Source organism: Calypte anna, chromosome 4A (genome assembly GCF_003957555.1).
Source record: "Calypte anna isolate BGI_N300 chromosome 4A, bCalAnn1_v1.p, whole genome shotgun sequence".
In the NCBI taxonomy this organism is placed as follows: domain Eukaryota; kingdom Metazoa; phylum Chordata; class Aves; order Apodiformes; family Trochilidae; genus Calypte; species Calypte anna.
In genome coordinates this window covers 15,986,986-16,014,467 of record NC_044248.1, presented here as the reverse complement: position 1 = coordinate 16,014,467, position 27,482 = coordinate 15,986,986, and the positions used below count along the sequence as shown (strand labels likewise).

The window sequence follows — 27,482 nt, the reverse complement described above, 5'->3', positions numbered from 1 at the left end:
GGGCAATCTCTGCCAGTGTCTTGCCACACTCACAAAAAAACCCCCAACAAACCAAACAAACAAAAAATCCAAAAAGAGCAAGTGAAACAAACCAACCACCACCAGCAAAATGTCTATCTATATATATGTATATGTATATATATGTGTATGTATATATACGTATGTCTCCATAATAGTATGAATAATATGGATAAAGGTGCTAAAAGTAGATGATGCAGATCTGTGGCAAAGGATATTCATGCCAGCAGAATGGTCTAACAAGTTTATGACTGTCAGTACCTGTGGAAGTGGCAGGTAATGTCTCAGGCCAGGGCTGTGAAGCATGAAAGAACAGAAGAGTGATGGGGTGATGGTGGGAAACTACAGTTTCCATGTCTGGTATAAGTGTTGTCTTCGTCTTCATCTGTTTTCCTTATGCTGTCTTTTGCTTCTCTCCAACCTTTCCTCTTCTAAAGGAACTTATTGTGGGAGCAAAATGTGTGGACAGGCAGGTAGCTACCTGTAAGGAGATTATAGCAAAGGGTAGAGGCTTCCTTTCCCAGTAACCACTGTGAGTCCTTCAGTCTGTGGCCAGCAGGTATTGCATACACTGGAACTGAAAATGAGAAGTGCTTACAGGTTCAGCTTTCCAGTTTTAAAGAACCAACATGCTGGATTTGTAGGGTAGTGCTGCCCTATCTCCCATGCCCTCTTCTTGTCTCTGCAGGCCCTGGGCAATCTCCCCACTGCTACATAACATGGCCCTTCCTGTGCCCGTAGCCCCTTCTGCTTGCTCAGCCCAGAGCCTGGGAGCCTGGGAGGCAGTGGTATCACATGCCACACTTGGGGTAGTGACAGTCTCAGCCATAGGACTTTGTCATGTCACTTGTTTAGAGGTCTCCTCACATCTGCTAGAGCTCTTCCTGGAGCTGAGAGGTGATGCTGTTGCCATGGCATTAAGTGAAACCACTCATACTGGCTTGTACTGCAAGGGTAGCACCATATTGAGCAGACATACTACTTCATTAGAGAGTAGGATCCTAATGGTTGCAATGTACATCAACTGCATGTTTACTCCTCTAACCTTCTCATTTCTTTTAAAAAGATATTACAATTTTGCCACCCAAAGGTAATAAAGTAAATGTAATTAGGACATAGGATTTTAAAAACTGTTCCATGGCTTATAAAAATGGGCAGTGAAGCACTTAGCAATTTAAATTACAGTTATGAAGGCCACTATGGCCTTCATAAAAGAACAATGACTTCCACTGGGCTTAGACTCCAGGAACTTGGATCATATGAGCATCTAATATCACTACAAAAATAAAATGTTTATGAAACAAAACAAACTCCATATATATGTTTGCAAATTATTTGATTAAAGTTTAAAAAAAGATGGTTTTGGGAACAACATTATCAGCAAAAAAAAAAAAATTACAGATTTTACCCTACAAGTTTTCCCTATGTGAGCTGTTGGTTGCATTAGGAAGGAATTTTGCCTGGAGTCAGTATTATATGGGATTGTTAACCAGTAATTCCAAATTGCCTCCATTTCAAGAGCTGTCCTTAGCCCTTCATTTGATCACTTAATGTGAGAACACATATCTATGATTCCTCATTGGATTACTCATTTGCCAGATGCATTAATTGACTCTGGCAAATGATGTCCTTAAACTATTTAGTTAGGTACAATGATAGAGAGAAAGGATTTTTTCTAACAATGATGCTGAAGCAGCATATCAAGGGAGTATGTTTGAAAGCTTCACATGATAAATACTATGAGTGGAAACGAGCATATTGATATAATTCAATCTATTTTCTTCTTCCTATCTGATAGGCTTCCATCAAAGGGACACTTTAAGTGTATGTATGGCATTCATTAGAGTTTGTTTGTGTAAGCTATTGTGTTTTTGCTTTCACTATTTAATAAAGATCTATACAAAATTCTAGAAGCTATAAACACTCAATGCTTAAGAGGTTTTTTTCTCCAGCTTATGATCTCTTTAGGCATCCACAACCTGAGTAAACACTTTAAAGAAGTGTCTGGAGCAGCAGAGTAGTTAAGTTTCTTATACTCAGTAAGTCTAGAGATTTTTGAATCTGTCTTTTCAGAGCTAACCCGTGCAATGCTTTGTGCAACGATGATGTAAAATGCAGGTAAGTGCATTTTTATGGCTCAAGTCTTGATCCTCAATAGCTCTGTAGTGGTCTAGGGATTTCTTAGCAGAATTTAGACATGCAATGAATATTTAGAGCCTAGTTTACCTCTATATGGAATCTCATTCAGTTAGACAATGTAGATGTACTTTTACTATCTTTCTCCTTCCTCCCAAAGTAGGGCCAAGGTAAAAAAATAGCCACTGTTTGATGGTACAAGTAGTGGAGTCTGACATACTGTTCCTGTGTAGACATGCATGTTGATCCATGTTGTCTGTGGGGTTTATTAGTTTTTGGTGCTCTCTCATACATGTGAAGCCTGAGTGTTCACACAAAGTTTTGTGCTGCTGGTGCCCAGAGGGGTCCGGGGTGAGAGCCATGGCAGCACCACAGCTTTTGTGCTTTGGCAAGAACATGCAAGTGTGCAGTGGTCTAGGAGAGGAATGGAATGCCTTCAAGACATTTTCACCTTCATTTAACTAAAAGGATACGATACCTAATTTTGTACTTCCTATTAGATTGAAATTCTCATTACAATAAGAGACGTGCTACACCAAATGAGAAATTTTTGGAGAGTGAATGCAAATAAGTTCCTTAAGAAGCAGTAGTGCATCCTTATGCCAAAAACGAAGAGAAAAGACAAAAGTTTATAGTTTCCCTGTTCTTCATGTCTGTTTAATCAAGTTTTATCTAATAAATTGTGGAGCAATATTCAGGTAACAAGAATGGGGGAAGGATTAGAGGCAGATCATTTCTCTAGAGATGAGTAGACATCATGATGGACAGACAGACTGAAAACTAGCCACAAGAAAATGCTCTACCTGACTGTCTAGATCTGTCTGTGTGTGAGTATATATATATATATATGTATGTATGTTTACAGAAAGAAAATCATGTTTTAAACTTCCTTGGCTTTTCCATGTGTTTCTAAGTTATGATTTAACATTTTGAAACATTATGGGATCATTGCCATTTCAGTGTGTTTGAGGGCTTGGTATTTTTTTCTTCCAATGCAGATGATGCTTTCTCTTCAGCTTCTGTATTTCTTACCCTGTATTAGAAGATCCAGACTGAAAATTCCAGAATAAACTTCTAGGGCTGCATTTCACTCAAGTAGTTCAATTTTCTTCTTATTTTCCAACATTTTTGTCTCTTCTGCAGATGATTTAGCTTTTACCACATGATCTGTGCTAGTTAGCCGCTGAGGATACTATGACCGCAAGCTGAAGGCCACACTTTGAAGCCTCGCAGCACTCTTATTTTTAACAAGATAGCTAAACCACTGAAAAAATCCAAAATTCACAGAATATGAAATGTGTTGCTTTGGTAAGCAGACTGCATGGTCTGTCTGGACACTGTGAGAATACAAGTTTTTGCTGTCAAATTGACCATGTAGACCGTGCTGATAGTGAATTTTACATATCCTTTGAGTTCTGAATTCCATTTCACTCTTCAGTTACTGTAACTAGCAGCAGATTTTTATGTTTTTTTCTAAGGTATTCAAGTATCAGGGTGTTCAGTGTTCTAATACAGATTGCTCCATGTTACTGTATTTATGGAAGGTGCTGTGTGATTAAGTGTGTCACTGCAGTTACTGCACTGAATTTGTATTGAAAGTTTGAAGGCTTTGTACTTTTACTTTACAGTGCTAAATAATTTACATCAAGCACACTAGAATATAAGTGATCATGATCCAAATATACATTATCTGAAGCTACCTTGAAACCCAGTACTAACAGATATACAAACTTAGTGTACGTTATTCTGTAAATATATTTTAAACTTTTTTTTTTTTTGGATGGCATTACATTTTTTGTTATAGAATGAATAGTAACTAGCATAAAGGAAAGATGAGGGTTAGAGACACAGAATAGATACTGAAATTAGTAAGGCCCTAATCCTATAGATACCTAGGTATGTACTCCAGTTTGCATTTGTGAACCATTTTGTGCAGACTTAGGGATTTAACAAACACAGTAGGAAAAAATTCAGAGAATTGTGTGAAATGAGAGATATGATCTGTTTCTCTCCCTGTCTGTCTGTTAATGAGAGCTGTGTGCCTACACACCTCTGTACAACAGTTCCATACAGGAAACATAAACGTAACAAATCATGGTGCCACCCAAATGCTGCAGTGTGTGTGTAGTGATGTTTCAGGACTGGGTGAACACTGCTTGATAGGATTTGCCATGGTTTGTGAACTGCATTTGAAGCTTTTCCTGCAGGCTGGAATCACTTTCATATTTGAAGGTGACCATTTTGAGGAGAACCATTGTCTCTATAAGCTTGCTGATGACAAACTGAAAGGAAAAGCATGAGTGGTACACTTCTGCCCACATTTGGGAGTTTTCCTAAAGTTGTATGGGTTCAGCATGCAAGCACCGCAAATTTTCAGAGTCAAGTGTGTGCATTTTGTGCAAATGTGTTACATTCTTTTCCAAATGGCAGGAATATTTGTTCATAAATCAATACAGAAGTACCAACAAGTATTTGAGTATTACCTGTTTCTTATTGTACAGTATTTCCCTTAGACTACCCTAGAATAAGATTTTTTTCCCCAATTTACTGTTTTCTTTTGTTTAGGGAAGAGAAATTCCTATCGTTTTGGTGACTATCAGCACTACAAGTGATCAGTTAATTGGCTGTTATTTAGATGAGTGCTTGAGGTTGATGGACACTGTCCATTTACAGCAGATGAGTAAATGTTCCTTCAGTAGGCACGAGGTTTTTTTCTTTGTTATGAACTATAGTTAAGTGTCAAAACCCATATGTCTCTTAGTATTTTCTTATTTTACCAGCTCTAAGAGCTGGAGTAATACTTCACAAATACAATTTCATTAATGTTCTCTGTTTTTTGCTGAAAAAACAACAACAAAAAACTTAAATTGATTATTCTGGCTTTCAGGCAGCTAGTTTGTCTACTGCTATTGCAAGACAACTCTAAGCTTGCCCTGTTCAGTTTCAGGGGAATTGGCCAAGCACAGGCAATATTCTCTTACCAGCTCAGCAGAGCACAGCAGTTCCTGTGTTGCTCCTAATTTCTGTGATCATTTTGCAGGAATGTCAAAGGGTGAGAGAAAAAGCAGCCATTGTATAAAAGACAAATGTTGCAGAAGCTTTCTGAAACCAAACCAGAACACAGGCATCTTTTCAGCCCTGACTTTAAACACCATTCATTACTTGTCCCATTTTCAGCTGCAGTTTACCAGTTGTCCCTTTATAGATATGAAGTTATGACAGGCAATTAAAGCTCTACACAAGACATCAGAAAAATCTTTGCTCTTTGCCATGAAATACGGCCAGATTTCTATATATCATTTAGCAATGCTATTTTCTAAGGCTGCAATCTTTTTGTGCTGTGGTTTATTGTTAAATCTTGTTAGACTAGTTCATACTTCAGGTTTTCTATAGTACTGTTGTATCACTTAAGCTAGAGCTGGCAGTTTCAGTATTAATAGTAAAAGTTTACTTTGACTTAACTCAACTCTCCTAACTTCAGCAGGGTGTGGCAGCACACTGGCTGGAAATCCAGTTGTATCATATCAAATTCTTAGCATCCACAGCCACAGCAATAACCAAACTGCATTTGAAGTACCTGAGATTTCACATGTTAATGCTCTATGTTTACCAAAAGTTTGTTTGTTAAAGAAATAGCAGAAGTGCTGAGCTGTAGACGTGTTTTGGGCTAGAAGACAATTCTGAAAAGCTTCTTTGTGTATGTGGTCAGTCTGTGTGTCAGTGTGCTGAGAAGTTGTGCTCCCAGTATTTTCTCTACTTAAACGTTTCTGTGAATGTACTTCGTAGAGCTCTCCCTTTAGAACTTGTGCAGAGGATATGATACCATGATCACCTTCACTCCTGTTCTCAACTTCTTGGTAGTTTCATGCACAAATTCAGCAACCTCTACATGCCAGTTGCCAGCTGTTCTGTGTGTCTCTTTTTGTCCAGTCTAAAATTTTGTCTTGTGTTGGTCATATCTGTTCACAGGTGTTTAGTTAGCTCCATATGGCTAAATCATAGCTTGGCATTTTCCCACTTTTCATCCCTCCCATAGTCTCAGTTGCTGTGAATAAAGATGTGGTGGATGTTAGAACCCGGAATAGGGGCTCAGTTGTAGTCTTGCAAAATCTGATTGCAAAGGGGTTTTATTTATATGTAATTTTTAATCTGTCAGATGGAATCTCTTGTCAAGACTCCCATTGTTGTGGGAGTAATGTATATTTGCACCCTTTTCAGTAACAGCTTTACCACATTCATACCATCTAGAGATGTCCTACACAGAGAATTTTCCACTTTCTACTGAGCCGTTTCTTGTTCAGGTTCTTCCTCTGGCTTGTCTTTCACTGGACCCCACACATAAACAGTTTCACTTTCAAGTCATTTCAGAGCCTATCCACAGCAATTTTTAGATATTTTTTCCCCCAAGAGGCCATTTCCTGTCTCAGATCTCACTGGTTTCTGCTCCCATCCTTTCAAGTTTTCTCACCACTTTCTCTGAAACTGTCCTTTGTTCTTGAAAGAAATTTGGAATATAGGTCTGAAAAGCTGCTTTTACTGTTTCTTACCATATTCCTGTTAAAACTTACTTTTCTTCATTCTTTTTGTTTGTTTCTGTGAAGTCTAACAAATATCACAAACAATTATGCTTTTGTTGTGTTTAAATCAATACCTGTAATTGTCTGACATTGGGTTCTTTTCTTGGTGTTACTTATGCCCCTACTGTCTTTCCAAGTCATGTCTTTGATGTTGAATTCCAACCCCAAGCTCCTTGCAGAGTCTGTGTATTCTGTATAAGTAGCACTGAGTGCCTGCACAATTCAGTTGTGATCTGAGATGATCTAAATGAAGAATAATGTTAATGTACATCACATATCACTTGTATGTAATGTAATCACATAGCACTTCACAGGGAAAGGAAAGGTATTGACTAGTGACAAAGCTAACCCAAACAGTGCTTTCCTCCCATTTTCCCCTCAAAACTTCTCAGACTGCTTGGCTGCTCTGTAGTACAGTTTATTGTAATTTTCCATACCTTAATATGCTCTCCAAATAGTTTCTGTCTGCTTCTGCTATGGCTGTCTCCCTTGTGTCTGCAGCTGAGACAACCTACATTTAATTCTGTCTTGTACCTCTTGTCTCTGTGTCAAATAGGTGATAAGTATTTTGAAGAACGTTACACACCTGGTTTTTGTTATTAATTCCCAATCTGTCTGTCTATATGGAAATTGTTGATGCTGCTTTCCAGTTGTGGGAATAATTCTGCTGGCCTAGATTTGAACTGGGTTTTGGGAAATGTGCTTTGATTGTTAGAGTAGCTTGTAGCAGCTTGTTGCAATAGAAGCTGCCCTAGACAAAGGTTACTCTTCCTTGCCAGTGCTTCCTTCACTGCTGTGGTCCAGAGGAAGATGCTGCTGTTCACTGGCCCCTACAATAGCTGGTGCCAGGATCTGTAATGACACTACAAAACCTTGTCCTCTCTTAAGAGTTGGGCAGAAACAGGAACAGGATCTTTTCTCTCACAGTGCATGCAGTGGGAAATTCACTTTACAAGGCAGGGGAATGGTCTAGATGCCTTTTCTTGCAGCTGCAGCTCCAAGCTGTTTTCCAAGGAAGCAGATCCAGTCTTTGAAGGAGTGCTGCCCTGCTCCCTTGCTAGTAGGGGCTACAGCACAGACAAGATGACTATTAAGAAATGCAATATGCTTTTGCTTGCAAGAGAATGTATCACCCTTGGCTGCTGGTCTTGGTCTTCACTATTTTTATTCTGGTTTGGTATGATGTTAGGTTTCATCAGGTGTTACAGATTCTGTATGGTTATTTCAACCTTTGTGGAGAATGTACATCGAAAAGACACTTTGTTGGATAACTTGGGAGTTTTTTGTTCACTGGCATACAGTCAGTGCTCCCCAAGATTTCACTGCTTGAATAACAGCAATGTCTGTGTTGTAGAGGGTTACCCCCAAAAAGAGTTATACCCTGGGGGGCAGTAATCAAACAGAGGCTTTTTCTGGAAATTCTTAGCAATTGTCTGTGCTCTTATATCTTCAGAGTAGCCAAACATTGATAGTTGGAGTAGCCTCATCATCCAGAAACCTAAGCTGATAGGAGTCCTGTATTTCATATAGGATGGATCTTACAGGAGTTGCAGGATAGGAACCAAGGGCAGGTAAGTCTTCTTACTGTCAGTAGTGGGTTTTGAAGTGTAGCAGGAAAACCATGAATATAAAAGGCCAAGCAGTATCTGTGCAATTAATCTTGCTTTAAAAACAGATGCACCATAGTGAATGATGAAATATTGTGGCTGTGACTTTACAGCATATTCATAAAAAGGAACTGTAGAAAACCATGTATGCTTGAGTAATGTGCAACCTTGTCACTAAAGTTTGTGGGACCAATTTTGACTGCTTGAGTCTCTCTAGTCACAGGAAAGTAGATGTAGCTGCTACGTTTAGGAAGTACAGTTAATTGAACTGATAAATCAGTATTTGCAACCTTGAAGATGAAACCTCAATCCATACCAGTATTGACTCCAGAGTTTTGAATGCATGTGTACGCATTTATATCTATTTTTTTAATATTTTTTTTGGTCTGAGTTATCTTCTGTGGTTCTTTCTGTAGTTTAATGTTCATTTATGAGTGGCAGCAGCTGAAATAGTCTCCACTGAAAAGCAAACCCAAACTTTTTGTATAATTTTTAGTGGGGTAATGTACATAGATTTTATATAAGTGTACAATGTATATATGTATAGAATATATTTCATCCACTTCCTCTCCTTGTCCTCCTTTCAGATGGCCAAAATCTAAGCTGATGAAATAAAAGCAGAGATTTTGCTGAAGAGCTTTAGCTACTTTTCTAGCTAATCTTTTTACTATTGGGAAGATTTTAATTATAGTTTCTAATCTTCAAAGCATTGAAATAAATCTTGCCTTTTATTCATATTGTTGTTTGCATCTGTCACTTTGCATGTTCAAACTAAGGAGTGGATAAGCACAGATGTGATAAATATTTTCTGTATGGTGACTATGTAGGTCTCCTTGTACTCCCTCACCTTCTGTAGAGTTACATTACCATATTTCCTCTTAGCCTGTGCATATGTTCTCATAGCATCCTCTAGTGTGATTATCTGTATAATTATAACAATCTGACTGGCAAAAAGTCTCTGGGAGCAGATGCTGTGCACCTCTGTTCAGCCTATATCCCTGAGCCCCTCCTCTTCCACAGCTGCAGTATAATATTAATGGAATATTACAGGTAATTGTGACAATCACTGTGATTGTTGCATCTTTTAGGCACCCTAAGGTCACTAGGTTTAGATTGCTCTAGTAAGCAAACTGAAATGTTTTACCAAAACAAGAAGCTTACTCTTGCTTTGATCCTATCCATGAGGATAAACCTCTGAAACCACTGTTAGCCCTGAAGCAGTAGAAAAATCCTTCTTTAAGGGCTTTTAAAGTAACACACCAGAGAGGGGAACAACATTTCACCAGACTTTTTGATAAGACTGGTGATACATCAAAGATAGGTTAAATATTTTAATAAATTCCTTAATAGCTCATTACTGAAGTCCTGAGATATTTGGGTGATGGAAAAAGTAAAGGTTACAAATGTTTATTGGCAGCACACTGTAGCGAAATGAGGCAATCAGGTGTGGCTAATTACAAGGTGGGAGGCGTGAGCTTGTGCTAAGCCCACCTGTGCCCAATTAGGGCTGACCCCAGCTGTGCATGAGCAGGATTGGGTGACCAATAAAAGAAGTGCTTCTTAGTGCATGCTCGGCTCACTCTCGAGCAGCCAGAGGAGGAGCTCAGCTGAGTCTGGAGCAGAAGCACCAAACAAGGCTGGCTGAGTCTGAAGGCAGCAAGATTGGAGCACTGTTTGTGCACCTTGGCAAGGACATCTCTTTGATTTCGATGCACCATGCCCTAAGAAAGGTTCGTCTGCTACAGCACACTGTCAAGATGAAAATAATTTGGCTAATGCTTGATGCTTTATTTGGCACTTACCTCTTAGGAAAGTATGTGGTTACCAGTCACATTATGACTTTCTTTGTTGTTTAAGCATCCTACTCAGTATACTAGACTGGGTCTTTGATAATAAATCACATCTCAGTGTCAAAGCAGATAGGTTGATAGAATGCTTTCTCTAGTTAACCCTTCATATTTATTTTTTTTTTTTTTTGAAAAATTCCTTGCCTCTCACACATTGCATTCCAGTTTAAGGAATTAGGAAGATAGATAGAATTAGGGGACCTGGGGAGAATATCTTGAAGCTCAGAAAACTGAGTAAGATGAATTTTGAATCTGGGAGGAAAACTGGGGTGGATTTCTGAGCAAAGATGAAATGTCAGAAGAGTGATTTTATTCTTTTTTTCCCAAAACTTCACTGGTAATGAACTGTATTGCAAACCTGTGGTTTTGGAACACAATTTTTCAGTTCTGAGTTTGGCTTGGGAACTTTTCATTGGTTTTGTGTTTGACTTCAGAAAACTAGGCCGCTTTTTTCCTCTTCTAAAAATGTGTTGCAGTGAACATAATCCAGCCAACAATTTAGCTACTCACAACTTCACTTCTCCACACATTCTGCTGTGTAATGTCAAATCAGTTGTGAGACTGCCAGACAAAATATACAAGAAAAATGTTTTGCCTTTTTTTCTCCTTTGTAAGATTTTCTTTCCCATCCTTTTTGATACTACGTTGGAATTTGTGTGATGCTGTTTGCACTGAGAAGTAGTTGTGCAGGATGGCATCTGCTTCCTTCCCTTTCATAGCTTTCCAGTAAAAAAACCTAATCCACCAGTCCATCCTCATGTCTGATGGGAACTGAACATGACAATGAAACTGATGTTGAAGATTCAATTTTTTCCCATACAGTAGCTGTTCCTATTTTATTTGGAGTAATTGCTTTTAGTTATTAAATTATTTTCCCTCAGACTACACACCTGCTTCTTAGTATTCACAGTTTGTTCACTGCCTGGCCCTTTAATGGGAATCTCTGATTAGACACTGTGTTTCCAGCCTTTGGAATTTGTTATGATCTTTTGGAGAAGAAAAGTGAAGGCAGATTGCAGCTACCTGTAAATACTTGGGCAGGTGGGCTCTTTATGCCAGTTGTACAAAAAAGAGTTCAGTGATCTAACCAAATGTCAAAGAGAAGCTAAGGTGTCCCATGGTTATTGAACCCTGTGAGACTAAGTATGAATAAGCATCCATTTTGCTACAGCTGTGATTAACACAGCCATAGGTTGATTCCATTTCATTCTGTGTGTGGCTGTTTTATCATTAGAGTAATTTGAAAGAGTGAGTAGTAAACTGATTATTATAGTTACACAGAGGCTGGGAATGGTGAGTTTCACAAAAGACTAATAGAGATAGTGATAAGAATGTTAATTCTAACTTTTTGTAAGAAGACAAAGTAATTGCTCAGGAAGATCTGTTTCCCTAGAAGAATGCAGTATAAATCTGGGTGCTGTTGTGCTTTCTCATAGGATGTCTAAAGATATGGGTTTTATTCATCCTAGTTTTGGAAAAAAATTACCCCCAGAAAAGACAGTATAGTGATTATACTACCTCATTTTCAACAAATTTTAGGTACACCAATTTTCTCTTTTTAAAAGGATGCAGAAATATGAAATATTTTTCAGACATGCAGTTTAGAGGAACTCAGTGTATTATTTCATGAAATCTGAGAATTTCAGGCACATTTCAAAACTACATTTTCAGAAATAATACAACTTTCTTGACAAAACCCCTAGCATGGTTTTCCATTCAGGTGATTGCTCTCAAGCATCTATACTGTCACAGCTGCATGCTTCCAGCCTCTTAGTTGTCTGATCATCCTACATGTTTGTCTGTGCTTAGTGGCTTCTTGGGATCTTGTTGGAGCTGTGCCACTTGGCACTTCTTCTGCAGGGAATCTTCTGTTCAGAAAGGAGGGAAGTGTACATTTGAGTCCCATTCTCACATGTCTTGCACCTCTGCAATGGTATTACATGTATGTGCTTGGACATCACGCTAACTTTCATTTGAATGACAGATAGTATTGATATCCTAAGTTGGAAATGTGACCCCATGGGAGATGAGTTGCATAAAGAAAATGTGCAGCTTCAGGATATATTGTTATGGATCTTTACAAACAGGTTGCACAGAGGCAAAGACAATTAGTTATGCTGAAGGAGTAGGTAATAATGTCCACCAAGGCTGATGTTAGAAATGGAATAAATGTTCTTGGGAGAAATCAGGGAGCACTGATGCTGCTGAGGAAGGGGGTGAGCTACTGCTATTAGCCAGCATGAGGCTTCAAGTCCACATTTTTCAGGTAGGATGAGTAGTAGGTTGACTGACTGCTGAGGGAGACATCTGTGTCCTGAGCTGTCAGCTTAAAAATGGAGGCCCACCCTCTGGGGATGACAGGAGTCTAGTGACTGATTCTCTTGCTCCACATTCAGCAAGATGCTTGGAAACAAGGAGTTACTGATTTTGTTATTAAACTATTATGGCTTAGGTTCTCTTTGAACAGTGCTAAATGTATCATGAAGGATTTTAATGAAGTTTTTTTTTTTTCTCCCCAAATCCCGTAATAATACATGGGTATGATAAAAACTTGCACATTTAATACTGAAAGGTAAGAGAATGCAAGCATTAGGGTCCACTGAGGCTGTTTCTTTGCTTTGTGTGTTCAAAATAATGTGAGCTCTTTCTCCTTTTTCATCTTAATCTGTTAGGGTGGTTGGTATTCTATAGCAACCTGAGTTTTCTTGCTCTGGGTGGATTGGATTGACTGTAATGCCACTTTGATAAATTTCTTTTTCTCAGACAATGCGGTGTTACTGTGAAGTGGTGCTCAGAGCAGCACCTTCAAACTCAGACAGTCTGCTCTTTTTATTCATTTGGTCATGTCTGTTGATTTCCCTCACTGACTTCTTTTTTTTCCCCTCCTATTTGTACTGTAAAGGCAACACGTAACTCTTTGTTCGTTCTGTTCCATTTAAGCCCATTAAAGCACTTTTCTGCTGTACTGCCTTGGGCTTTCATTTACACTACAGCAAGGCAAGTTTCCTTTCCAGTTGTAACCACTGCAGATGAGCACAGAAAAATGAATGTTAAGGTTAAACAGGCATTGGGTTTTCACAGGATTCTTGAATGTTATTTACAGAGATGAAATAAGCAGGGACTTGTTTTGACCTGCAAGATCTTCCCCTAATGGCAATGCCTCTTAAAGAGTAAGCAATTTTAGGGCAAAGTCAGCTCTAAAGTGCATTTTTGATTAGTCCTTTTGTTCTTGCTGTCCCTCCACTGTTTGCTTCATACGGTAGTTGTTTATAACCTTTCAGAGTCACTGAGTTACCACATAGTAGGTGGTAATTCATCTGCAACACACCACAGAGCAAGGGCAGGCCTTCCTCCTCAATATCTTTGTCCTGAACCTATTCTTTTCCCACCTGAAGAGGTGGGAAAATTGACAGAGATTTAGGTAATTCTGGAACATCTGCCTTGGAGTGTCTCAAACATTAAGTGCTAAATTTTGCAAACTTTCCTGGGAGATGGGTGGTGTCAGTTGCAGAAAGGAGTGAGGTGTCTGTAACTTGTACAGTTGGCTGTTGTAATTATTTAAAAGTAAAAAAAAAAAAAAAAAAAAAAAACCAAAACACCAACCTGAAAATCCCACTCTAACCAGCACAGCCTTCCACTATTACACTATTTAAAACCAGAACTGTCTGCACTGTTCCTATTTTTTGACCAAATAAACTATAAACTAGTAGCGAGCCCTTTGGCTTGAGCAAGGACTTGAACCACTGCCTTGTTGTCTTTTTCTGCCCCCCCTCTCCCCTCTGTACCATGTAACTGAGAGGTGAGCTACTGAGATAAAATACCTGTCTGCTCTCCAGCTCTTTTTCCTTGCATAGGAGCTGCTGAGTTGCTCATTTGAGCCCTCATGGGGCAGCTGTGCAGGAAAGATCACATCTGCCATCAAGTAGAGAGGTCAGAGTCAGGGTCTGGAGCTGTGACAGATACAACAGAGGGGAGGCTGCTGCTTTGCTCCTTTGTCTGGAGTGCAGGGACAGCTGCCTGGATTCTTTGGAAAACAGTGTTTCATCACATCTGTGAAGTTTCGTATCTCCCTCAAATTATAATGTGTCAAGAATTGTCTCATTAAAAGTCTGTGTGTTTTCCTTTTATGTATTTTTTTTTTTTATTTCTCACCTTTTTTTTTTTTTTTTTTTGACCATATGTCTACTAGGGATTGACTTTCTGCCATAAAGAGGACCTTTATTGAGCCTTTAGTAAATCAAAGGAAATTCCCTCCAGAGCTATGGTTATATGTACTTTTGTATGTATGTATGTATGTAGATATATGGGGCAGATGGTTTGAGATCTGCAAACTGTGATGTTCACTTCCCACATATTCATTAATTTTTCAAAATCTGAAATTTCTTCAAGGCTCTTACATTACAAGTTGTAAAATTTGGGGTAAAATATAGAAAATTTATTTGCTTTGCTTCTTAACAGATGTAGAATCTCTGTCTTAATGAACCGAGTCCAGCCTTGATGTGTTAAGGTTGTCCTTAATTTCTGTCCTGGGCCTCCAGATGTGGTTGCACTGTACAGGAACCTCCAAGTTACAGCAAGCTCCCATCACATCTCTTCTTCCTAAACTAATTAGTGTGTGTCACGGGAGAGGAGGTAGGGACAGATGGCCATGTGCCTGTAATTTCTCAGTTTGGGTTTCTGAGGCTGCTGTGTGCATTATACATCCCCATACAGAAGAGAAGTGGCCTTGGATTTGTATATGAATTAAAACTGTTGACTTTCAGAGTGTGGTAAACATAAACATAGATGTGTTTTTTTCTGTTCTTAGGAATACACTATAGATATTATTTTTGCCCAGACTTGGTATGACAGTCGTCTAAAATTTAACAGCTCAATGAAGGTGCTTATGCTTAATAGCAATATGGTTGGAAAAATTTGGATTCCAGACACTTTCTTCCGGAACTCGAGAAAATCTGATGCTCACTGGATTACAACTCCAAACCGTTTGCTTCGAATCTGGAGTGATGGAAGAGTGTTATACACTTTAAGGTGGGTCATACACTTTAAGGTGGTTTTTCATTAACTGCATAGGAAAAAATAAACCTGTTATAACCCAGGATATATAAATAATGAATATGAATCAAATCCTCAGCATCTCTTTTGTTGTGGACCACAGAAATTTGCAAGGCTTTTACTAGAGGAGAAAAAAAAATAATTAAATATTTAAATTAATATTATTGAAATATACTGTGTAGATAATTGGGCAAAGACAGATGAAGGCGATGGCAAATTTTAATCTCATTTAGGTACAGGGAAGTTTTAAAAAGAGATGTTATATAGCTTGTGGTGGTCTATCACTAGCATATTAAAGACCTGAACTGTTTTGCAGACTTTCTAAATAATTCAATATCTAATTTCCACCAAATTGTATACTGTAAGGAAGTATGAAATGCCTCAGATAATAAAAATAATAAAAAGTTTTATTAAAGTTAAGGCCTTAATGCAGCATATAATTGTTGGCATGTTTACCCTTGCAAGCTATTAAAATCAACAAATCTGTTCATCCAATTTAGGCATAAGTAAATGTGTTGGTGATGATTCTTCTTGGCAGAGGGGGGATGCTTGGTGTTGGTTTTAAGGTTACTATCTAGGCTGTTTGCAGTGATCTTTGAGTTACTTTTTAAGCTTTTTTCAAGCTGTTCTTGAAAGGCTGTAGAATACAGAAAGCATTTTAGGGTCATCTCTCAGTTTTATATTTTAAATATGCCTAAAACTCTTGCAGTAAATAGGAGCTGATTAAGAAGTAATCCATGCAGAGGAACCCATAAATCTGATTATGTTCTTAAGAGTTCATTTATTTATTTAAAAGAATAAATAGCACCTTTAGACTACTTTGTTTTCAGTTATCTATGCTGTTTTCATTTGCAGACTAGTTGTGTTTATGGATGATTCGTAAAATTCTTCAGTATCAGAAGTAAGAAGAGGTAGAATGTTTTAAAATCATTCTCTTCACTGATTTTTTTCTTAGTATGCTTCATTTGAGAGCATGCAAATATCTCTGAAGAGCACTTTTTAAATAGCTTATTATGCTGGTGCTTATAAAAATCTCTAGCCTCTTCTGTTGTCATACCAAATTTTTCTCTTTCTTTTTCTTTCTGCAGCCAACAATTCCATACTGAAAGTTGGACTTTACCCTTCTATGTCTGTTTCATTTCAATGTACAATTTCTTTTAAATGTGGTCTAAGTACCACAGAAAAGAAACTGACACAACCCTGGACTCTCCCAGAGCAATTATTCTGCTAGAATATGAGCTATATAATGCAGTGAGCTAGTAACAAAACAGCAGAACAGGTATTCACACAGCACTGCACCATGCAAACTTCTGTATACATGAGGATATAGGCTGAGTTTGGCCTAAGGTGCAATAACACTGAGAGGTTCATATGTTGGTTATTGAACAGTATTAGGATCTGGCAGTGCTCCAGGTTCATGGGCTCCCCTGTACCACAACTCTTTCCCTTCTGGTAATTTAGGGGGGCAAACATGGTGATTATTATAGTCAGGCTTACTGAGTCTCCTCTGAGCTTACTCCTTGGTCTGCTCATTGCACCCATCAGTGATTCCAGATCTAGTTGTGTCACTTTTAATAAAAATCTGGTTTTCTTAAGCATTTGACTATCTAAAGATTTAAAATGGAAAATAAAGTAACTAAATGTATATCCCATGGTTAGGAAATATGAAAAGCATAACAGTAAAAAAGTATTTTACTTGGAAATGCACTGTCTGTGAGGGGCTGTCTCGTTTTTTTTCCCTCACAAAGATGGCAAGGATACACTTTACCTTATAAAACTCTCTTATGGCCAGGAAAGAACTCTAGAAAGGTCCTAGTGAAACTTTGTGTAGAATACCTTGTTCTCAAACTTAGAGAGCTTTCTGGCAGCATGTGGCAGGATCTTCCTTTACTCATCCCTTTTTGTCTAGTATGTAAGTATAGCAGACAGTCAAGTGTGTAAGCATTATGTTTATTTCAAAGTAGATTTTAGAAGACATTCTGACTTTCTTCACAGTATTACCAACAAAGTAGGAGCTATTTTAAATACAAAGAGAGCAGTTTGGAGCCTAGACCCTTGTTCCAGCTTCCTAGGTAGAGTTAGCAGAACAGAGTTTTGCACTGGTTGCTTGGAAGCTCTTTGGAATCTCTGACAGTATTTTCAAAAGCAGCAAGTGACTCACTTGATACCATTACAAGTCCTATACTACTTCTAAAATGTGTATTAGTTGCATGAATTACTTGAATGCCTTCGACATTAAATGAGCAGAGCTATCAAGTCTGCTTTTTTCCTACCCATGCTGCTGTCTTCAGAGCTGCTTCCATGACTTTAGAGGACTCCTAAGGGTGTCTCCTCTTTCTCTTTCGTGTATATAGACACCTGATACAAGATGCAAAATGCAATCTGTCTTCACAAATGCATTCTTCAGAAACTTCCTTTATTTGCTCTCATAAACTCCCCATCCTCCAGATCCTGTCTTTTTCTCCTGTTTCTGGTGGAGAGCTGCAAAAATTCCCCCCAAGTGAGTTGCAGTTTTTGAATTGGCTTGAAATTCCAGTTGAAACAACACAGGTCCTCAGGTTGCATGCTGTGATAGGTTTTGTTCTGCAGTGATGGTAGGTGGTTTTTTGCAGATACACAGTTGGCTCTCTGTTACATCTTTAACTGGAAAAATTGATTTCTGTGCATTTTCTTTACTGTCTAGTCTGAAGTGTGATTCAAGTGAAGCTTGAATATAATACTTTTTATGTCTTTTCTCTTCCTTTCCTAACTAGGCTGACAATTAATGCTGAATGTTATCTTCAACTTCATAACTTTCCTATGGATGAACACTCATGTCCACTGGAGTTTTCAAGCTGTAGGTGGTAAAATAATTTAATTTTTTTCTCTTAACATACAGGCTTTAGATTTACTTAAATTCTGGAGCAAGAGAACAAGTGTCTACTTTTTAAAGTCTAGAAGTAAAGGAAAGAACTGACCCATTGGTGTTGTGATTAGATTTATCGCATTATTTAATGCATTCTTAAATTCATTAATGGATGAATTGAATTACATGCTTTTCATTTAGGTGCAACTTTAAAAATAGTCTCATTGTTCAGGATTATGATACAATGCCCATTCAAGCTAACTGAAATCTGTTGCCTTGGAAAAACTTTATTTTTTATGCCTGCCAGACTTACCAGCTTTGAATTAGCTTCATGTTGTGTACTTAGAAGGAAAAGTAAGATCTGTCTTCTTCAACCTGTTCCTGCAAATGATTAATCACCATAAGACATCCTTCTTTCAGTGGGACTTATTTTTGTGAGCAAGAAACACAAAGTTCAGGCTTCCTGTCTTTAATATAAACTGTATTAAAAAAAAATAAATTCCTAATGGAATTGTGCTATTACTGGCAAAAGAACCCAGACCACTTGAACGCAGCTATAAGATTTATTCTGAACTGTGGAACCCAGTAGGCAAAGAAATCAGACTTCAGCCATTCTTTTTAAATTAATGTTTCTTTATTTAAGAATTCCTTCTCTAGTTCAGCTAAATGTGCTTTGGTAGCTCCATCTATTCAACAATTGTGCCACACAAGCGAGTCTTGCTTAATTTCTTTTCTGCCTCTTGGCAAGATATGTGGGGGCAACATGTGAAGCACATGAGCATTGAAAAAGTTGCACTTTCTTGAAGTTGAAGTAGTGACTGGTGAATCAGGCTGCAAAAATCCATTCTAGGGATAACAGACAATGAAATTTTCAATAAGCATCAATAGGAATTTTATGAAATGATGTATTAAAAAGTGCCTGTTCTTTTAAGCTGTTTGTGATCTTTTCATGAAAATTTATGTTTAATTTGTGGATTAATTCATAGTGATGATTCTGAGGAAGTTTTTCATATCTGAGTTTCAGGATACTGAGTAAATAGTTCCTAAGTGTTATTGTTTTGTTTGTTTGGTTGTTTTTTTTATACATGGTTTTTGATCAATCATACATTTAGCTAAGCTTAAAACAGCATCTAGATATTTTGTGGTTAAATTTTAAGGGTATCAGGTGCTGTAGAGCTTGACTTTCTGTGATCCACTTTATGTATAGCATCAATTTAGTTTATAAACAACTCCAGAGATGACAAATGCTGTGGTGTGTACTGTGGCTGAATGCTTGATTTGCTGTGTTTCATTCTAGATGGATATCCCAGAAATGAAATTGAATACAAATGGAAGAAAACCTCTGTGGAAGTAGCAGATCCAAAATACTGGAGATTGTATCAGTTTGCGTTTGTAGGGTTACGAAACACAACTGAAATTTCTCATACATTGTCTGGTAAGGCAAAATTTTGATTTCATGTAATAGCTATGTAGAGCAATACTGAAAGACAAAGATAAAACTGAAAACTTGTTTTCAATGTCATGTGAATACTTTTTAATTTTTTTATTTATTTATAGGTGATTATATTATTATGACAATCTTCTTTGATCTCAGCAGACGTATGGGGTATTTTACTATTCAGACGTACATTCCTTGCATACTCACTGTTGTTCTTTCATGGGTGTCATTTTGGATCAATAAGGATGCAGTTCCTGCAAGGACTTCTCTGGGTAAGAATGTTTTCTTTTTCAACGTTGAAGGGCCTGATGGCCCCCAGGAATACAAATCTGCAGCACAGTGTAAATTAACCACAGTTAATTCCTCTTCAGATTGTGACCATTGGCCACCCCCTCTCTTGAAGTGCAAGATTAAGAGTAGATCCTGCTGTGGTTGTACAGGAGAGCTTAAGGAGGGAGGATTGAGAATGGAAATCTGGAAATTCTGGTCCAGGCCTTGATGATCAGCTGTTGTTTAAATAAATAGATTTTTTTCTCTTAGTGTTATGGAACAAAAGATGCCATTACTACACAGGGGAAAACCTTGAAGGGTTGTTTTTTGAGGTTTTTGCTGCTGGTGGTTTGGGGTTTTTTTGGTTTTTTTTTTTAATAATAGAAGTGATTTAGTTGTTCTTCTATGCCCAGGATAGGAGAGAAAATTTGCAGTTACTGACTCTCCTGCTTTCATTATAGACACACTGAATGTGTGTTGTGAGTTCTGCTACAGAGCCGATTCTGTGCTATGTGTCATCTTAGCTGACCTTTTTAGCATGGAGTCAGTCTCCTTCATTTGACTGCTCAGGATTCATGGACTGCCTTGAACAAGAGCCCTAGGTTGCACCCAAAGCACAGTAGACTGGACTGTGTTGAGTACACAGGATGCTTGCTAGCGGATCTGAACTAAGCAGTGACAGATACGTTTAGTAAAACTTGTGCCAGGACTATTTTTAAGTCCTATTTTGGAGAAAACATCAGGTGCTGAGAGTGACCGTAAGAAGTGAGAGATGTGAGTTAGTTTTTCTCTTAGTTTTTCTCAGTTTATAGAATTGTGAGCACTCTCGTTCCCATGTTATAGGAGTGTGTCCTATAAGAAGGGTGAGTCTAGTCTATAACTCCCCGCCTTTCTCCCTGAAACTGGGAGAAAGTCAATCCTGCAAGATTAATGAGTCAAGAAAGAAAGTAAGCAAAAATGAGCATGGCTCAGTAGCCTAATGAAAGAAGAAAATCAGTCTTGCACCTTAATGCTATTTAAAAGTACTGCAAAGTTTAGTGACGAGAGCCTAAAATCTTGAATAAATCAGTGAAACTGTCTTGATAGTTTCATGTCTTGATTTAGAAATTTATTACAAAATTTCTTTTACTGATAAGTTATTGGACTTCATTGTGGGCATCATCTGGAAAGACACCAGCTCTAACGGGAAAACTGTGGCACTGTATCCCTCTAGTTCTGTACCCAGTTTGCTCTGTTTACAGAATACTTTTTCTATGCCATGAACTTAGCAAAGTTGTCTTTGATCTCATGGTTAGGCTAGAGTTTTCATGCTCCCACTTCAGCAATACTAACCTTCATCTACTTGAGATGTCCTACAAATGTTTGCAATATCATATTTACACTTCCCTGCGGTTCACTCTGAGCTCCTTTTGTGTGAACATGCAGAGGCCATCATTTGACAGATTGTAGGATGACTTTTCTCACTTGCAGATGTTCTGGTGAAGAAGAAAGAGAATACTAGTCAAATAGACATAATTCTATAGAAAAAGACAGAACTTAAACCAGAAAGTCACAACTAAGCAAGGTCCATTGTGGTAAGCTGTCATGATGCTGTGGAAGGTTTTCTCCCTCTGACAGCCCCATGTATGCCTTTTGCATATTTGAGAGGACTTGGAAAATCCACACCTCTTTTTGTCCTCTTTGAACAGAAGTCAGGAAGGGGAATGGTGGGCGATGCTGGTGTCCGGTATACTGGAAAGGCTTGAGTCTTTTTCTTCTGTATCTGTTGAAAAACCTGGGTAGATTGTGGTTTCCCAAAAGCAAAAAGTATTAAGATATTTAATTATGCAGAGAAATGCCTAATTTATTTTCAAGAGCAGGTAGTGGGAGTGAAGCACTTCTGTAAAACTCTGTGGTTATCTGTTTGCCCTTTTAGGCATGTAATTTAATTGGGAATTATTTTGCAAAGTCACCACTTCTTTCCCACTACAATCAGTCCATAGTGACCCCTGATTCCATGCTTTGATTTAAAAGCTATAGATAGTCTTAAACCATTGTCACACATTTTTTGCAATAAGCCTGTTCATGTTAAATTACAAATTATTTGTGTGTTCAAGTATGGCTCTCCAAAGGAAAGGTCACATCTTAATTTTGGACTGCAATGAAAAAGGCTTTGCATCTCCCTGAAGCATCTGGTATAAGAAGAAAGCATTAACACCTTTAAAATGCTAAACCTGTGAAGAGTGGTGGAGTTGAGATTCTGAACACGTACCTATTAAGACCAGCTTGTTCTTTTAATTAACTTGTGTGTAAGTGAATCAAGGGAAACATTTTCTATTACTTAAGAAATAGTATTGAAAAATTACCTAATAACCTAGTGAATGAGAGGAGAAAGGTCATGAAGGTCATCAAGTTTGATCTGCTACGTGTCAGGGGCAAACAATTGAAAAAACTATTAATTTTGCTTATGTTTTCTGAAAGCTTGAAATCACTGATAAATAACACACTTTTTTTTTTTTTATTTCCTGAATGTTCCCTTTTGTACACTTTAATCTTACAAGAGCCAAAGGTTTTGTGTATGTGTGTGTGTGTTTTTTTGTGTGCGTATTTGTACATGTTTGTCTATTGTATTAGTTTTATGTGTGATTCTATAGCAGCTATAAAAAAAATTATGCAAACTGTCAGTGTTATTGTTTATTCAGTGTGTGTTGAAAATAGGAGGGATTTAAACTGAAGGTGAAATGTGCTGCCTTTTCTATGATCCCTTGGTGGCCACTGGATCCATAGGGATGGCTTCTTGCAACAGCACCACTATGTGTGATCAGCAGTGAACCCTCTGTGGCTCAGTTCTTGTATGAATGAAGGCCTCATGAATTAAGGGCTAATTTGAGCTTTCTTGTGTGTGACAATATGATTTGGATTACTTATATACTTCCCTCTTCCTGTCTTTTCTTTCTTTCTCAATCAGGCATTACAACAGTCCTGACCATGACAACTCTGAGCACAATTGCTAGGAAGTCACTCCCAAAGGTTTCCTACGTGACAGCAATGGACCTTTTTGTTTCAGTTTGCTTCATCTTTGTCTTTGCTGCCTTGATGGAATATGGTGCCCTGCATTACTTTACCAGTAACAGAAAAGGGGACAAAGGAAAAGAAAAGAAGGCCAAGTCTAAGTCATCAGTAAGTTTAGCCAAACAAGAAAAAAAAATAAACACAGAATGCTCTTTATTGTAGTGTTAATTTTGACAGACTGGTTCTTAAGTAGAAAGGCTAATGTTCAAATACAATTAACACTATAATAATAATATTATATTTTTTTTACAGTTAGGGGCTTGTTGTATTTTTTTTTATGGTAATGAGCAATGGTTTTAGTTTGTTCCACTCATATGTGAATGAGAACATGTGAGCCTAACCTGCCGAGTACAGTATTTGATACAGTATTCCATGCTTCCATGCTATGCCCAAGCCCTTGGTACTTTTAGAGCTGCCTTTGGAGTGTGTCCCCATGGAGACAGTTCTGTTCAGGCACAGGGCTTCTGAAAACAGCCTCAGAAAAAGAACAAAAGATAAACTGTAACAGTGGAGATAATGTAAATGAACTAGAGGTAGGAGGATTTGTTTGAGTCTGCATCACCTAATTTGGGTTTTGCCTAACAAGATTGGCAAAGGAAAAATTGCTTATTATTGGTTAGTATTCTGACTCCTTTCCACTTCAGAAACTCTACTTCTTTCTGTTTGTGTAGTAAGAATGCCAGAACTTTCAAAAAATATACAGCTGAAATCCAGTGTGAATATTTTAAGCTAATTGTTAAACTAATAAAACATTGAGATAAAGGCATTAAGTAGCTTATTCACTTGAACACTGGTCTTAATATCTGAGACTTGACTGTAGTCATCTTTTGGAGAGAATAAGGGGAAGGATGAAGTTATTTATAAGCCCTTGAGGTCCCAGATCATTTTATCAAAGGAAGCTGGACCAGAGCTGTATCATAATATCAGCTGTCTTTTCTGGGTGAAGGCTGAGTAGCACCTGTGTAAGATCAAACAGGAATTAAAATGAAATTCCAGAAGCCCAGATATGGAAATGCAAAAATCCTGTTAAGAACCATATCCATTCTGTTGCTGGGGTCAGTCAGCACTGGCCCTGCTGTGGGAGGCTCTTTTGGGGACACTGCAGGGTGCTGTGGCTTAATACCAGGGCAGGGAGAGACTTTGTGTTAATATTGCCCTGTGCTTCTGTGGTCTGACATCACCATGAGGCTCATGGAATCCAGCACAGCAAAGAGAACTGGAAAAAACCTCTCAAAGCTCCTTCCTGTTAGTGGTAAATGCAAATGTGGGCACAATGGAAAGGATGGAAAGCAGACTTGGGCAAGAGCTACAGCTGAACAATGAGAGTAAAAGATAACACAGGCTGCAGAATTTGGGGGATTTCCCAGTGCCAGCATAGCTGATTCATTCCTAGGTTGTTGTTTCAATGAGGTCTCAGCAATGCTTAGGAAACAGGGAGCTGAACTAGGTCTGCTTTCAGCATGCTCAACAAGGGAAAAGGGAGAGAGCTACTGCTGGCAGGTCAAAAGCCATTGGAGGGGTTTGCAAGTATACCCTGTTGAATAAATAGCTGAGGTTTGGACTGAGATTAAAATTAGCAATATAATGTTCAGTTGTGGTTTCCTGTGTTCTTGAAGTGTGCTTTTTACTTCAAAGTATTAGGAAAGCAACCATCTTTTCACACAGAATTCTTTAAACATGTTTTAGCATGTTATGGATAGAAAACCACGATAGATAAGAGATTACTAAAAAAATAAGGTTTTTTACTGATGTTTTACGAAAAGATATGCAATTTCCTCTTCAAAACAGCACAATTAAGGAAGCTATCCAGTTAATTAATGGGAAACTGTACAATTACAAATCCTATTTTTCTTTTTTATCTTTTTTTACTCTTTATTAAATACATCTGTTCATGCTTTTTCTCATGTAGTTATGGATATGTAACTCAAAAAAACAACAAAGAAAGAAAATTAGTTTAATTCCTTCTGAAAAGTTCTATTCTACAGGTGTGTTTTCCTTGGAAAACTTGCCTTGCATATATCTTCTGTTTCTATTGCAAAACGCAATGAAAGCTCATTATTCTAAGACCTGATCAGCTGCAATAAATGATCTTGTGAAAAATTGTGAGATATTACAAATTATTATAGCAGTTTTATCTTACAAAATATGTGCTGGCATCATTCTAGAAAGGTAGTATGAATAGTCTTATGCAAATCCACATTAGTAAGATAATGAGCTTGGGCAGGGAAGAATAAACTTAATTAGTTGTGGATCTTGTTCTGATCACCACTTCACCTGAAGTGAAGGAATCATCTGTGCTATGATCTCCACAGGAGATGGCTTCATTTTGTACTTGCATTAGTTGATGCAAAATAATTTAATTCTTGGTCCTATCAGAGTGTATTACAGATGCTTCTCTCTATATATGGATTTTCATGTACAGTGTCAGTAGGCATGTACATGAACAATCAGCATATACCACTGTATCTATATGTTTGTTTGGTTTTTTAAAGTCTCTGCTAATTGCTATAAGGTAATTGTCTTGTGAGATGTTGGTCATTCTCTTTCCCCTCATTGTATCTCTTTCTTATATACATTTTAATTATTCCCTGTAGGTAGTTAGCCCTATAAGATGGAACTATCTGCTTTTCTCAGACCATCTCTAAACTTGAAATTAAGTAGCCAGCTTTAGTCTGCACTGGTAACATGAACAGTGAAAGGCAGAACTGTTATTTTTTGCCTCCCATGGTATTTCTGAGCAGGGGATTCCTGTTTTACCCCATGAGGAAAGATTATTTATGCCATCAATCCTACCTTGGTAGAACAAGCATCTTTCCCTACATATGCTTGACAAAATAATGACTTGGTAAGTTCAGGGTTTTTTTTTAATTTACATTTTCTGTTATGTAAAAATAAGCCCTGTTTGTGATACCTCAAATTAGAGTAAAAGCATGTAGCTACTGTTTATTAGTATTGTCAGTATTTTATCATAACTGAAAAGAATGAGGTCTGTTAGGATAATAATTAGCTCCCTGGGTCATCATGGCTAAAAAGTGTTAAAACAGCAGTCTGTGTGAAACTTCCTCTGGTAAAGACAATTATTAAAGAAAGCTATTTAAAAACGTGATGGATACTGCACTGTTTTAACATCGCCTCTTGGGACACTGGGTAAAATGTCCCTGCAGCAATAGAGTGCATCATTAACAGCGTTTAGAGATCTGTGTGGTGGCCAAAGTAATTCCTGGGGAGGGGGACAACGGGACTTTAAAACATAAGAAGAACCTAAATGATGGATCTTCCTGCTTTTTATATTTCTTTCATATTTTTTTAATTGACTGTAATGGATAATTTTTTAACAAAGATTCTTCCCTACACTTCATTACCTCGTTAGTTCTTCTAACTGCATCCTCTCCTGCAGAAATGGTAGAAAAGAGAGAATACAATATAAGAGTAGTGCTGATGTAACCCCTTTCATCAGTGTGAAGATTTTAGAAGAGATGGGGAAGTTGAAAGAAAGATGATTGTGTAGTTATTTTAAAAGTCTATGAGATAGAGAAAGAATTATTTAATGTGAGAATAAAAAAAAACTGCAAAACTGTATTTTTCTTTTTTGTTTTTCTTAAGAAACCACCTGCAATTGCTGTTCGACCCGGATCAACACTAATTCCAATTAATAACATTCATCATCTCCCTGAACGTGATGATGATTATGGATATGAGTGCTTAGAAGGGAAAGACTGTGCTAGCTTCTTCTGTTGTTTTGAAGACTGTCGCACAGGATCTTGGAGAGAAGGAAGAATACACATCCGTATTGCAAAAATTGACTCCTATTCTCGAATCTTCTTTCCAACTGCCTTTGCATTGTTCAATCTTGTTTACTGGATTGGCTATCTTTACCTTTGAATTTCAGAGGTTTGACAAACTCAGAAAAAATGCAATTGAACAGTCATTAACACTTTTCAGTGAGCAGTGAAAAATTAGAGCTGGTCCAAAATGAGTCAAACTATTTGGATGCTTTAAAATATTGAAACAATGAGAGGAAGTATGGTGGTGTAGTCTCCCTCTTGTGATCAACTCTAGAATTGGTATTGTCATTCTAAAGAGACAAATTTAAAAATAAATATCCCTAAGAGTTTTCTTGCCTGAACACACATGTATTTTTGTCCAGCTCTAATAAAATGCAGAGTCACAAGGCTATGTTATTTAACTGGACAGTTCTAAAAAAGCTTTCGGTTTTGATCCTAAATGACAATACTGATGAATTTCCTAGCATCTCTTACATCTTTACAAAGAAAGCCTTAATAAAATGGGATTAGTTATTCTTATCCATTTCATCCATAGGGTGGTGGTTTTACTAATCCCTGATTTAAAAAAAAGTTGAAATGGAACATTTTTATTTGTTCTTTGCAGTATGTTAAAAAGAGTGATTAAGTCATAGTTAATCACATGCAGATTTATACAGAATGCAGAGATTAGAGCAGCAAGAAATGGATATATCAAAAAAACCCCAAGGGTAATTCTGAGCTTGTCTTATCCTGACCATTGATATAGGCTTTCAACCCTAGGTTTGGCTTTGAAACCTAGGTTACTTTAATGTCTATGCTCTATTTGTCATTAATTCACTGTTGTGAGTTCCCTGAAGTTCTTCAAGAGGGCTGCAAC

At 37.7% G+C, this 27,482-nt stretch overlaps 1 protein-coding gene across 1 annotated transcript in view; it reads left to right on the top strand.

Annotated features, from left to right (window-relative positions):
• GABRG1 (gamma-aminobutyric acid type A receptor gamma1 subunit) overlaps positions 1-26,723 on the top strand; it is a 53,571-nt gene extending 26,848 nt beyond the window's left edge. Inside the window, exons 4-9 of the mRNA XM_030449617.1 lie at positions 14,993-15,213; positions 17,991-18,073; positions 19,380-19,517; positions 19,640-19,792; positions 22,738-22,949; positions 26,445-26,723. Coding sequence (XP_030305477.1) covers positions 14,993-15,213; positions 17,991-18,073; positions 19,380-19,517; positions 19,640-19,792; positions 22,738-22,949; positions 26,445-26,723 — 1,086 coding nt within the window. The remainder of the gene's footprint in view (positions 1-14,992; positions 15,214-17,990; positions 18,074-19,379; positions 19,518-19,639; positions 19,793-22,737; positions 22,950-26,444) is intronic.
• Positions 26,724-27,482: the final 759 nt, after the last annotated feature.